At 53.8% G+C, this 12,732-nt stretch overlaps 1 protein-coding gene across 6 annotated transcripts in view; it reads left to right on the forward strand.

The window, feature by feature from the left end:
- The window catches only part of Rbfox3 (RNA binding fox-1 homolog 3), a 424,557-nt gene that overhangs the window by 347,582 nt on the left and 64,243 nt on the right, over nucleotides 1-12,732 (forward strand). For 5 of the 6 annotated variants that reach the window (XM_041635693.1, XM_041635689.1, XM_041635691.1 and 2 more), the window contains exon 4: nucleotides 10,923-11,019. The exons of the other annotated variant lie outside the window; for it this stretch is intronic. In XM_041635693.1, the coding sequence (XP_041491627.1) occupies nucleotides 10,969-11,019 (51 nt within the window). In that variant the 5' untranslated portion in view covers nucleotides 10,923-10,968. The remainder of the gene's footprint in view (nucleotides 1-10,922; nucleotides 11,020-12,732) is intronic. 6 annotated transcript variants of the gene reach the window in all.

Consider the following 12,732-nt stretch of genomic DNA (forward strand, 5'->3'; position numbering starts at 1 on the left):
TGCCCACTAGGTGTGTGCCCAGAGGTGAAGGACAGGTTCTCACACAGTGGGGCATCTCCTGCATCATTTCCTATACCATGTTCCTTACGGATGGGGCTCACCCTGGCAATCCCGGGCCTGTGGAGAGGTGGAGACTGGCTGCCTGCTTTAGACAGGTTCCGTAGCATTTTCTGAGTCCATTGTTACAGCTGGGAAGGCTAAGGATCAGGCTGTTGATCGAAAGGTTTGTCCCAGTGTTCGCCTCCCCAGCCTCTGCACCAGCAGAGTCAGGGAAGCAGTCTGTCTGCCCCACGGTGCTGAGACTCAGAGAGGGCTGGCCACCATCCCTGGAGGAGGCAACGGATGAGATTCCAGTCCAGTATGAGTAGCCTTCTGTCCCTGTCTTCTGACCCTAGGGACAGCAAGCTGACGGTGGTTCCAAGCAGACTATCAGGTTCCTGGGGAGAGGGTAGGGGATGTGGCAGAAGCTGGAGGCTGGCTGTAGCCTCTGTCCAGTCTAAGGAGGTGCCTGCAACCCTCGGCACCCAGCTTGGGGCAGGCTAGGCAGCACCAGGGCCTGAGGCAGACGGCCCCTCGGGTGAGGAGACTCTAGTTCCTGGCAGTGTGGGATCCTGACGGCCCATCTGATCCCGGCAGCTGGTCCCATGAGCAGGGCTGGGACACTCTCTCCAGGGGATACATGTTCTGCTTCTTCCTTCTCTTTGCTCTTGTATTGTGCATCTGTTTTGAAGCTCTGACCAGTATGCTCCCAACCTGCTTTCCTTGTTTCCGAGCCTCTCTGCCCACTCCATCACCCCCTGTCTCTGTCTTCCTTCTCCCCTCTTCCATTTTCAGTTTCTCTCTGCTTCTCCTCTATGCTCTCTTCTGCTCCTAGAAGATTTCCTCCCCACCTCACCATCATCCTGCTGTCTCCAGCCCCCTGCATCTGGCCCACCCATCTACCAGGTGGTTACGGGGTTCTGTTGGGAGAAGGCTGGACCGAGCCTGATCAGAACGAACAGATCTGATTTTTTTTGTCATCTGTGTGACTGGGTCATGATCTTTGGCATCTGGGGCCCCTCCAGAGGTGCAGGCTGTGAGGGAGCCAGCAGGTGCAGTAGAGCTGAACCCCATAGTCACTGAGAGGAAGAGAGAGCATTGCCTGGGCCCTAGGTGAGCGTTTGTGCCCCCACAGCCCTGCAGTCCCTGAATGGCTCGGGGAATAGACTAAGGAGAAGGCAGAGAAGTGGGAAGGAATGCCATTGCCATGGCCCATGTTCACACATCCAGTTATGTCATTGGCATGGCCACACATTGAGTTATGTCCATCCCAGTTCTTCAGTCAGTTCCAGGTCTAGAGTTGGGAATGAAAGGTGCCCAGCTGCCCTTCCCGGAGTCACAGACACAGTGCAACACCAGAAACTAGTCCCCAGGGTCACATGCATGTACCTGCTCCATCTTGACTGTGAAGAACTGGTCAAAGCCCACCCCAGTGAAGGAGAGAGAAGGAACCAGGCGAGGCGTCTGCTCTAGCCTCCTCTGCAGAGCTGTGAAGCTTGGATCTGCTGTCTGCCACCCTCGCCCACACGTGCCCTCAGCCCAAGCCTCCCTCTCAGTCCAGACGTGCAGTTTTATCAGGATGTCGCCTGGTGTGGCAGTGGCAAGCCTGGCTTCTGAGTTATGCTGAGCCTTCTCCCAGCACGCTTGTGCAAGGTAGCGATGGAGAGACAAGCAGATGAGCAGGAGGGGGTGGGCTCGGTGTTTGGTCTGCTGACCTCTGGAACGCCCTGAGAAGGAAAGAGGGCTGCTTAACTACTTGTCTGTGACCGGAGTGCCCCAGAAGGAGGACCTATGGAATCATATCCTCCCCAGGGCTTTCACCACAGTGGGTTCCTAGGAATTGCAGGTCCCTTAGCATCTTTCCTGAACACTATTAACAGGGTGGCAGGCCTTTGTTTCCTCTCTAAAAAGCAAGGATGCTGACCCATGAATGGCAGGTGCTCCACGTTGGGTAATGTCACCTCTGTCCCCATGCATCCAGACATCTGTCTGTCCACTCAACAAATCCGAGTTGTACCCAGGCCAGGGACCATCCCTGCCTACATGAGCTCTCATGCTGCTGGGGAGGGTAACTGAGTGACCAGAAAGAGACAGGTGTGCCAGGAGTAAGGTAGGTGTGCCAGGAAGGCTGGGGAAGAGCTGAAGGTGGGTGAAATTACTGGGTGGTGGGATGGGGGAGCTTGGTGCTACAGGTTGGCTCTTTGAGTTTGGGAAGCTCAGAGCTGAGGCCTGGAGCCTTCAGGGCTGGAGGTGGTACGGAGCATCTTGCTTGGATACACAGCCTCATTGCAGCAGGTGGACAATTGAGTCTTGTTCCAATATACACGTTTGTGTACTCAAATATTGCCTGTACCTTAAGCCAAGTCCTGTGCTAACAAGAGCGCGTGTGTGTGTGTGTGTGTGTGTGTGTGTGTGTGTGTGTATACATACGAGTGTGTGGCTGTGTATTATGCGTGTAGATGAGCTCTTCTGCACTTCCTTTATCCTCTGGTGCAGACGAACTTGTGGGACTTCTCAACTGCCATCCTAAGGAACCCAAAAGGAAATAAGCAACAGAAACACAGATGTGAGAAGTAGGTGGTTGCTGCCAGTGACACTTTGGAGCTGAAGGCGACCCAGGTGCCATTGTGTGGCTTCCTTCATCTTAGTGGGGCACTGCATTAGCACGTGGTGTGCACAAAGCTTTGTGCCCAGTGTCAGGAGGGTCTTCAAGGGTGGCCCTCAGAAACCGTCACCTAAAAAGGGCAAAGGGAATGATCGGGGGCTCATCCCATCTCCAGCAGGAAGATGAGACATAGTGGGAAAGGCCCATATTACAGATCAGAAAAGGCAAACACGCCCTTTTCCTTGGGCATCCCAGGACTCCCCAACTTGTCCCTAAATAAAAGGCGTGGGGCAGTGCTGCCCACCTGGGTCCATCAGGTCAGCAGAGAGAGCCTAGCTCCTCCCCAGCTGTGCTGTCTTGTTTCTGCCTAGCCACAGCGTGTGGAACGTGACTAAGAAGGCCAACCGGAAGTCTGGGGGGAGGTAATGGAGGTCTCATTGTCAGGGCCGGGAAGATGGCTCCGTGGGTAAAACGTGTTTGCCATGCATGCAAAGCCAGACAACTTGAGTTCAGATCCCCAGGCCCCTCATAAAAGCTGGTGGCAGTAGCATGAATAGCCATAGTCTCAGTGTGTCCCTAAGGAGATACACAGGGGAGAAGAGACACTCGCAAAGATAATAAAAAGGAAAAGACCAACACCTGATGGTTGCCTTCTGACCTCCGCACACACGCCATGGCATATGCACACTCATACAATGCACAGGAACACACACACGTATGCCAAAGGAAATAGGCCCTCCCACCTAGCCACACCTTGTGTAGACAGTTTGCAGTGACAGTCTGTGATCTGGTTGCCTGTGAAGGGTGAGGAAGTTCAAAATCCCTAGCACTCAGGTGAAATGACCTCCAGTGACATGTTGTATGTAAGCCCGCATGCCCCAGCTTTTAGCCTCAGCAGGTACTAGCCCTTCCCCACTTGGCTTTCCACGACGGCATCCACTCCTGTGTTTGCAGCCAGCCTTTGGACCCTGGTGTCAGTTTCACACAGAGAACACTTCCATCCCAACGGGCTCTGTTTTGAGTTTGCAGTCATTACATGGATCTCATGGTTAACCCATTAGGCAAATCCAGAACCTTTCGGGTAGAGAAACTCTTTGAGCCTCAATAGAATGCAGTCTGAAGACCAGGAAGATGTTTAAGGTCCCCAGACCTGAGATGGAGTCACCATCCAGTCAGGACCTGGTGAGCCATGACACTGAAGAGCCTCGGTGCTCTGAGATTCCCTCTGTAGCTGCTGGTCTTAGACCGATGTAGGCTAATTTTGTTGACAGCCCCCTGCAACAGCCTGTGGCTGTGTTTCCACTCTCCCGTATGGGAAAATAAGGACATAAGGAAAGCCTTATTTCCCCAAAAGGCATTGCATGATGGTTTGTGGGGCAGAACCCATTTTATTAAGTGACAGATAGTTGGTGCGCGTTTCCCTAACGTCTGTATTGGTAAACAAAAGGTTGGCTGCTCTGGATGGCCTCTCATCCCACTCCTTTTAAAAAATATAATTTTGCTAGTTAATGCACTTCAAGGTCTAACATGAGGTTCGAGGGTCAACTCCATCTCCACCTAAGGTCGTAGCTGGGAAACACCCTGTGTTCACTTACACGCTGTCTGCAGAGCCTCCTGGAGCTGCCCCAGAACCACAGCAAAGATCATGAGTAGCCAAGCCCTTCATAGAAAAAAAAATCCTGCTGGGCATAATGCCTCACACCTACAGTCTCAGCACTTGAGAAGCTGAGGCAGGAGGATCACTGTGAGTTTGAGACCAGCCTCTGGCTACAGAGTAAAACCAAATGAATAAATAATAATAATAAAATAAAGAATAAAAAGGAGTCTGCCGACCATGACTTGGGCCAGCAGTGATGATAGGTTTCCTAATAACCACATCCACAAAAGCAGAGAGAGACCAGTGAGGGACATTCTAATGTTATATTTCCTTCAGCCAGGTCCTGTTGCTACAGCAGAGTCAGTGGAAACACGGTTGAGATGTCTAGCGTCCATCCGCGCTCAGACTCTCAAATCCATTTCTTCACTCAGAGCATCTCAGATCCCACCAACCACCATGCTGCCCAATGCTCAGCAGCCACGTGAGCCTGGTGGTCACCACCAAGGATGGCTCAGACCAGCAGAGTGAGGTTTAGCAACAATCCAAGGAGAAGTCTGAGGATAGGCTGTGCCAGGCTGATGGAGGGGCCCAGTGTCTATGGCTGCACTGTCCCAGATAAAGGAAGCAATTTCTATGGAAAAAACACTGAGTTCAGTGGGTGGATCTTGAGTGCTTGGCACCCTGGGGTGTGAGGAAAGAATAGCTGCTGACGAGGGTGTTTCGGGAGTCTAGACTGAGAAAGTTGGGCAGTAGGGAAGGCACAGGAAGCCTTTGCAGCGATGTCAGGGTCGGAACTACAGGCAGGAGAAATTATATTGGAAAGGGGCTGGAAAGCTGAACCAGGGGTCAGCAGGACAAAGGCTTAAGACAAGGTCGTAAGGCTTGGCTCAGGAGACACCGGGCAGGAAGGGACAGGACAGGGTGTGCTTGGAAGGTGTAGCAGGTGGCCTGTGTGGAGGAGAATGTTGAATGGGTGGTCCCATCACAATGGTGCTGGTACCTGGTGTGTGGATGCTCCGACATGGTGCCAGGCTGGGCTGTGCATCCCTAGTGGAGCACTCACAGGTCATGACCTCTTCTTCAGCCACTTCCTGTTTGGCAGGGACAGAGCAAAGACCTGGCCAGCTATTTACATGAGTGTGTTCTTCTGGGAGAAGCTTCAAGTCTCTCTCTCTACTATTCTCTATAGATATCAATCCTGGACCTGTGTGACCATCGTGGGCCACCATCCTAGATCTCCACCCCAGCATGCTCCGGAGCTCATGTGTGAGGAAGCTAGGCAAAGAAAGTCGGTCCTTGGCTCCCTGGCTCTTGGGGAACCCATACCCAGCCCTGGTACTCCAGGTCACTCTCACTGGCTCCTGGCTGGGAGCCCACGGGCAGGAGCTGGGACCAGATGACAGGTAGCCTCCCCATACGCCTCGTGGGTACAGAAAAGTCATAGGAAGAGCTGTGGAGACCAGGGAACTGGTGAGGAATGCTGGGATAGGGCTGGCTGGGGTAGAGCAGGAGGCATGACCTGCTGTGCCTGTCACTCCCACACCTGTTCAAGTCCTGCCAGACTTTGCTCCATCATCACCTTGCTTAGGCTTCGTGGTTCATCATTGCATTGGTGGATATCTAACATGGTACAGTTAACTTAGCTACTTGCTTCACCCGGCCCTCTGTTGAAGGGAAGGACTTGTCTGTTTTGCTCACTGCCATTTTCCCAGGGCCTCAGACGGCGCATGGCTGTGGGGGAAGCAGTGATTGTGTAGTCGGGTTCTATCTTCCAGCTGTGTGTGCAGAGGGAGAGAGAGAGAGAGAGAGAGAGAGAGAGAGAGAGAGAGAGAGAGAGGTCTTTTCTAGTTCCCCTAGTGAGGCATCCCCTCCACATAAACAATCTGAGTTCTTTTTACACACCCCTGGAAGCAGGACAGACATCCCAGAGCTGGGCAAGAATCTATGCAGCCATACTTGGGTGCGTGGCAGCTGTCGGGCGAGGTGTGTGGGGGTGCACATGTGTGTGATGTCTGTGCACCTGGAGCCACACTTCACGCTAAGGATGTGGGGAGCCCCTGAGTGGCAAAGGTGGAAGAGGTTGGGGCAGGTTCTTTCACAGTCCCACTGGGACTCCAGGCTCAATGGATGAAGGGCTCTATGGGGAAAACAGCAGGCTTATTTCTCTCCCTACCCTCCTGTCTTCCCCTCTGGATAATTTATATCTGTGGGGTTTTTATTGGGATATAACTCACATATTATAAAACGCACCCACATGAAGCGTGCCATTCCGTAGCATTCAGCTGTGCAGCCATCTGATTCCTGAACATCTTCAACACTGTGCATGTCAGCGGCCATTGTCCCAACCCTGTAGCCCCTACCCATTCCTTTGCCCCGTGGCTGTGCCTATTCTGCGTGGTTCTTATAGGTGGAGTCATCTGTTGGGGGCCTCCTTTCCTGTACCGGTTTGGAATACTGCAGCGAGTAATCCCTCCCTCAGGGAGAGACTGTACATCAGAGAGCTGGCAGGGCTTCTCTATGGTGACCTGGCTGTGCTGTCTTCACTTTGGTGGTCCTCGGATGAGCCTTGAGGAGAGATTTGCTGGCCCTTCTTGCACACAATGGCTGAATAAAGCTGAAAAGAACCTGGCCCCGTGAAGGATGGGCCTACCTGTGCCCAGCCTGGGATCTTCATTGCTAGGCCTAGAGTGTGTGAAAGGAAAAACCACGGTGGCAGCTGACTGTGGCTCACCACCAAGCGTGCATCCTTGGTCCTAGCAGAAGAGGGTACTTACCCCTCACATCTGCCACCCAGGCCAGTGACTGCTGCCTCTGTCCCTTGGCAGAGCGCAGTTGTTCCTCACAGACCCAGACCCATGAACACAACTATGCTCCAGGTGCCAGGCCGGGTGTCCTGGCCCCATGGACTGATGAGTGTGAGTGTGTGTGTGTGTGTGTGTGTGTGTGTGTGTGTGTGGTAGCTGCATCTGAACCATTGCTGCAAGGCTGTCTGGGATGAGAATACCAAGGCAAGCCTTGAGCTGCCCTGATTGCCACCCAGAGGTGTATGCCGACTCTGTCTGCGGAGCCCAGCTAGGCTCCAAGCCTCTGGACTTGGAAACCTCACAGGAGGACAAAGCAAGCTGGGAGAAAAACTTGCAAGTGGGCTATACTCTACAGAAGCCAGCTGGTTGAGGAGGTCATGGGCTTAGAATCTGCCTGGCTACCTTTCTTGTCCCTGTCCTAGGGCCTCGGACATAACGTGACCAGAGCCCTCTGTTGTCCGTAACCAGGACCCTAGTGTGTGTCTTCACTGTGGCAGGCAGGCAGGTAGGAAGATGAAGGCACAGCACCAGGGTCCTGTAGGCCCCGTACCTGCTCAGCTCCGCAGGATTTCTCCACCCTGCATCTTGGTTTCTTTCTGGTCACTGAGAACAAGGCCACCTCCTTGTTGGTAGTATGGGGATAAAGGACAAAGTTGTCGTCCCCAAGCCAGAACAGGTCAAGCTGGACAGACCCTGGCCTCTCCTCATCTTTGTTAAAAGAAAAGAAATCAATCACAAAAATCGGGTCACAGGATGTGGAACTTGTCTTGACTATTTCCATTTGGCAAATTAGCGATTTGAACGGACACTCAGGCAGAAGCAATGGAACGCTGCTGCTTTCAGGTTGGTGGAGAGGATTTCATTTGAGAGTAAAAGTATGTCCTGGAAGCCCTGGGCCACATGCCCACTACCCTAAACAGCATCTCTCCCCTAGCCCACCCCCCCATATATACAGGGGACTGCCCTCCCCATTTGTCCCCATGGGAACCAGACAGGTCCCCTCCTCTTGCAGGTAAAGTGGAAAGAAGAACTTCAGCTTGGCAAGGGAGTCCCAACTCTTATGTCTGCCCCTGTGAAGGCCTTGGAACTTTTGGTGAGGGCTGGATGTCCTTTCAGAAGACTGTGACTACTGCCCTGAGCTGCTGCTGCTGCTGCTGCTGCTGCTGCTGCTGCTGCTGCTGCTGCTGCTGCTGCTGCTTCTTCTTCTTCTTCTTCTTCTTCTTCTTCTTCTTCTTCTTCTTCTTCTTTGGATTTTTCGAGACAGGGTTTCTCCATAGCTTCCTGGAACTAGCTTTTGTAGACCAGGCTGGCCTCGAACTCACAGAGATCCTCCTGCCTCTGCCTCCCGAATGCTGGGATTAATGGCGTGCGCCACCACCGCCCGGCTCTGAGCAGCTTCTTATGGTCCCTCAGCCATCTAGGTTTCCAGGATGGACCCTAAGTCCCCAAAGGGACTCCAGAACTAATGAAGAAGGAGGGTTAGGCTTAGAAACCGAAAGAGGAGTTAGTGAAGCTATGGGATCCCCTCCCTCTCTAGCAGACCCTGATTGGCTGTGAGCCGCGTGGGGGAAGTGGTAAAGATGAGGACGTCTTCCTCTCTTATCTGTAAGTCGGGCTCACACTCTGTCCTCCGCACAAGCTGGCCACACAGAGTGCGTGGCCTGCAGACCTGAGGGATCAGAGAGCAGGACCACAGAGCTAGATGCAGACCCCCAAGAAAGGGGGCGACAGAAAAGCCACCTCTCTAAGATTTTGTATCATATACTTCCCAATGCCCACCCCACTGGAATCTACCCTCTGCCACTACCCATTTTCATGTGGCCGGTTCCCAAGGACATTTCTAAGCTTGAGGAGGACCTGGGCTCGACCTCTCCCCCTTTATGTTAGCGGCTATATTGAGATGTAATTCCCAAGTCATAAAATTTACCCACTGGACGGTATACAATTACCAACTTAAGAAGTTTGTCAAGTCGAACCTCTGACCCTGCAAACCTGTTTTTAGAACATTTTCCACCCCCAAAAGTTTCTTGATTATACCCTCAACTTGGTTCTCTCAAGTCCAGTGTAACATGTATTTACCAGCTTGGTGGGGAGGATGGTGTAGCCTAGGCTCCCCTTGAGCAGGTGGGCAATGAGGGATGAGCCTCTACTTCCTGCCCCTTGCACACATGGGTGTGGCATGCTTCTCCAGAAATCTGTGCTGAGGTGCTTAGCCTTGGGCCAAGCCTCTGCCCTCCCTGGAAACCCCTGACTCCCTCCTTGCTCCCTTCCCCAGCTGACTCCCTCTGGGTGGCCGCCCTTCATCCCAGGCTCAGAGCTAAGCCTACTTAATTCTTTTGATCTTGGTTTAGAAGCCGGCCCTCCAGGCCCTCCAGCCCTTCCTATCGCTGCTCTGCCAGTCTCTGCTTGCCTGACTCAGAACTCTGGACTGCGCTGGCAGCTGACACAGGCTCCCCTGGCACATGCCCTGACCTTCTTTCCTGAGTGTTGACCCCTCTGTGGGCCTGACTGGGTACTCCCAGGAGAGGCCTGGCTGGGGCAGGAACCCCAAGAACTCGGAAGAGAGACCCTTCCCCAACATCTGCTTGGAGCTGTCTTCTGTATCCTGCTCTGGGACAAGGTTTGCTGTGCCCCTACCCTGTAAGAAGCTCAAAGCCAGGGAGAGGGCAAACCTTCAGTTTATGCATCTGGCACACCTGGATTAAGTTCACTCCGTGTCCATGAGCTTCGTTTGCCCTGTCCGTAATACTGCACCATGAGAGAACATCCGGCAGGGAGTCTAACCCGAGGTGGTCCTCTGCAGGCCTGACCCTCCCCACTACCAGCCCTGCCGTAGGCGAGAGCCCTCCTTTCCTGGGGCAGCAGCCCTTGGGGTGTCTGTCCTGTGAGGGCCTCCCTGACCTCAGCCCAGTCTTACATGGCAGGTTAGCTGATAACCGAGCTGCCCTGACAGAGCCCATTCCTCTGGCTCTGCCCGAGGGGAAGCAGAAGGAACCCATGGGGCCACCTGGGCCTCCAGCAGTCGGGAACCTGGACACAGGCACTCATGCGTGCTTGCATGCACACACCAACATTATGTTCCATTGAAATTGCCCCCATGCAGACAGCTTCCCTGGAGGTATTCCAGATAAGTACGGGGACTCCAGAGTGGAACTTAGCCCCCAGGGACCTGCCCTCACCTAACTCTGGAAGCCTTCAAGACCTGGAGAGCAGGACCCTGGACACGAACCTCCTGTCCCTTGAACAGGGTTCAGCAGCTTCCAACGGTCTGTGCCCCTGTGCCCAAGGAGCCAAGACCCCACTCTGGAAACCAGAAGCCCTCTAGGGGTGCAGTAGGGTAGGAAGGCAGAAAATGTGGGCAGTTTGAAAATGGGTACGGAAGGGCTTCCTCATGCATCCTGGCAAAGAGGCTTGGAGGACTCTGGAGCCTGCTTCAGTGGGGCCCCTGCCATCTCCCCCACGAGGAAGGACATCCCACCACCCACCCACCTTCTCTGGCTCCTTCCCATCCTTTCTTGGATCTCCTAAATAACAAGAACCGAAGGAGATGGGAGATAGGTGGTTCATTCCTGAGTTGCTTTGTGTGGGGGCTCTTAATTAGACCTAATTAGACTAATTAACTTTCAAATGAGAAACTCGGAGTTTTCCTCCTCTTTCCCTCTCTTTCCAGCGCTCTCACTCTGCTCTCCTTTGGAAACTGAAGCAGGGATAAATGTTTGAATGGCTCACATCAGCCCGGGTGGTGGAAGCTGGTGGGAGAGAGAGCCTGGTCCCCTCCGCTCTGGCCTCCTCTCCCATCTGCTCCACCCCTGCTGGCTAGCTCTGGGCACTCCTCTTGGCTCCGGAGTAAGGGTGTGGTCCTGTCTCCATTCTGCAGACGCTCTTCGGAGGTTCGTTTTGTTCCTGGCACTAAGGGTAGAGAGATGTTCGCGATGCCGAGTCCCTTGGGTGCTTCTGATGGAGCAAGAAGCGGGATAAGAGAAGTTCTGGGTGAACCTTCTCGTTTCGCCTCCTCAGTCTCTGTGCCCTGTGGCCTCTGACGCTAGACCTTTGAGGTCCTCCTGCTAATCGTCCAATAAAACTCACTAGAAAACCAGAAGAGATCTTATTGATAAGGCCCAGAGGAGGTCCTGCCAAGGATTAACTGAGGTCATGCACCTTCCCCCATAATGCCCCTTGTCACACATATGCACACACACACACACACACACACACACACACACACACCTTGCACCTATGCCTGACCTCCCACAAAGGGCCTGTAGTTCTGTTTTGTTGACCAAGTTGGCCCTTCCCACAGTCATTTGGGGCTCTCCATTCTGCAGCGACTCCCACTAAGGCTGAGGAAATCGATGCTATTGATGGAAGAGCCTCCCAGGGCCGGATGTGCCTGCCCGACAGCCTCCATCTTGATCCTCAACAGCTGTCCAAGGGTGCTTGAACACCAGACAGAAGGCCTCCCAAGGTTCAGCCGAGTCCCTTCTCACTCCCTGCTTTGCTTGAGGTTCTTAGAGCATCCAGAATCACCCTAGCCTGTTCTGCCCACTTCTCCATCCCGGTCTCAAGCCCTTGTCTCACTCTTTGCAAACCTTGACACAGAACGAGTCCTGATGCCAACACCTGCAGCTTCCGTATTGATTTCCCCGCTGTCTCAGTTGGAACTGCCGAGTGGAGGCAGCCCTACATCTGAGGGGAGCAGGAAGTTGTTTCTGCTGACTTTCTAGAATGTACCTTATGCTTAGGCCTCAGGACAGGGAGCCCCGTGTGTTCGCCTTGAAGGCAGCCCTTTCTGTTTGCATGGCTCAGCAGAAGGGCCAGGGAAGGCCCAGCAGGGGTAGATTCCAGCAGGCTAGTCTGGACACCATCTGGCCAGAGATGCCCAGAGCTCCAGGCAGACAAGGGCTCAGCGAGGGTCCTGTTCTGCATTTGGCCATCTTGACAGGGGCAGGTACTCTGTACTGGGCAGGAAGCTGGCCGTCAGGAACCTGGCCAGGGGACCTAGGCAATGTGGATCCCAGCCCTGCGTGGGCATTGAGTAGCTAGGCCTTCGTGGCTTCCTTTTTTGTCTGTTCAAAGCCACACTCTGGAATTCAAACTCAAATTTGCAAGGCAAATGATCTGACTAGGGGTTAGAGAGGTTGGCAAGGGGCCCAGCATCTCCATTCCCCACCCTGGGGTCCACTTGGCCTAGAAAGCGTCCCTTGAGTGTTAACAATCTCCTATCTGGACCTCCATCAAACGTTCCACCCTGACACTGAGGCCAGAGTCATCCAGCCTCGATGGCCTCCCACTCTCTCAGCGCAAAAACCTAGTAAAGGGCAGGGCAGGGTCTCCCAGTGGGATTCCAAGTTTAGCAGGTAAGATGGGAAAGGGGTCATGCCACCTGCCTTGCTCTCCTCCCATGGAAGCCTCTGTTTGGGAATCCCTGCAACTCTGGCAGTGTCAGGGAACTCTCAAGGTGATGTCCCTCTCAAGGTGGCACCCCAGGAATGTTGTGGAGAATGACTCCATTGGAAAGAAAAGTAGGCAACGGTTGGCTTTTTCCACACAGCCACCTGCCTTTTCCCAACTGGCCTGGGTTCTGCTTTCCTTCCAGGCCGCAGCCAGCCTGTCCCCTCCTCCTCCACCTGCTGCCTGCAGGCCCCAGCCCCGCCCCCAGCCCAGCCCTGCCCTACTCTCCCTCCCAT

The sequence above is a fragment of the Microtus oregoni genome, unplaced genomic scaffold (assembly GCF_018167655.1).
Source record: "Microtus oregoni isolate MIOR12 unplaced genomic scaffold, Mior012 000048F_ref0000485, whole genome shotgun sequence".
In the NCBI taxonomy this organism is placed as follows: domain Eukaryota; kingdom Metazoa; phylum Chordata; class Mammalia; order Rodentia; family Cricetidae; genus Microtus; species Microtus oregoni.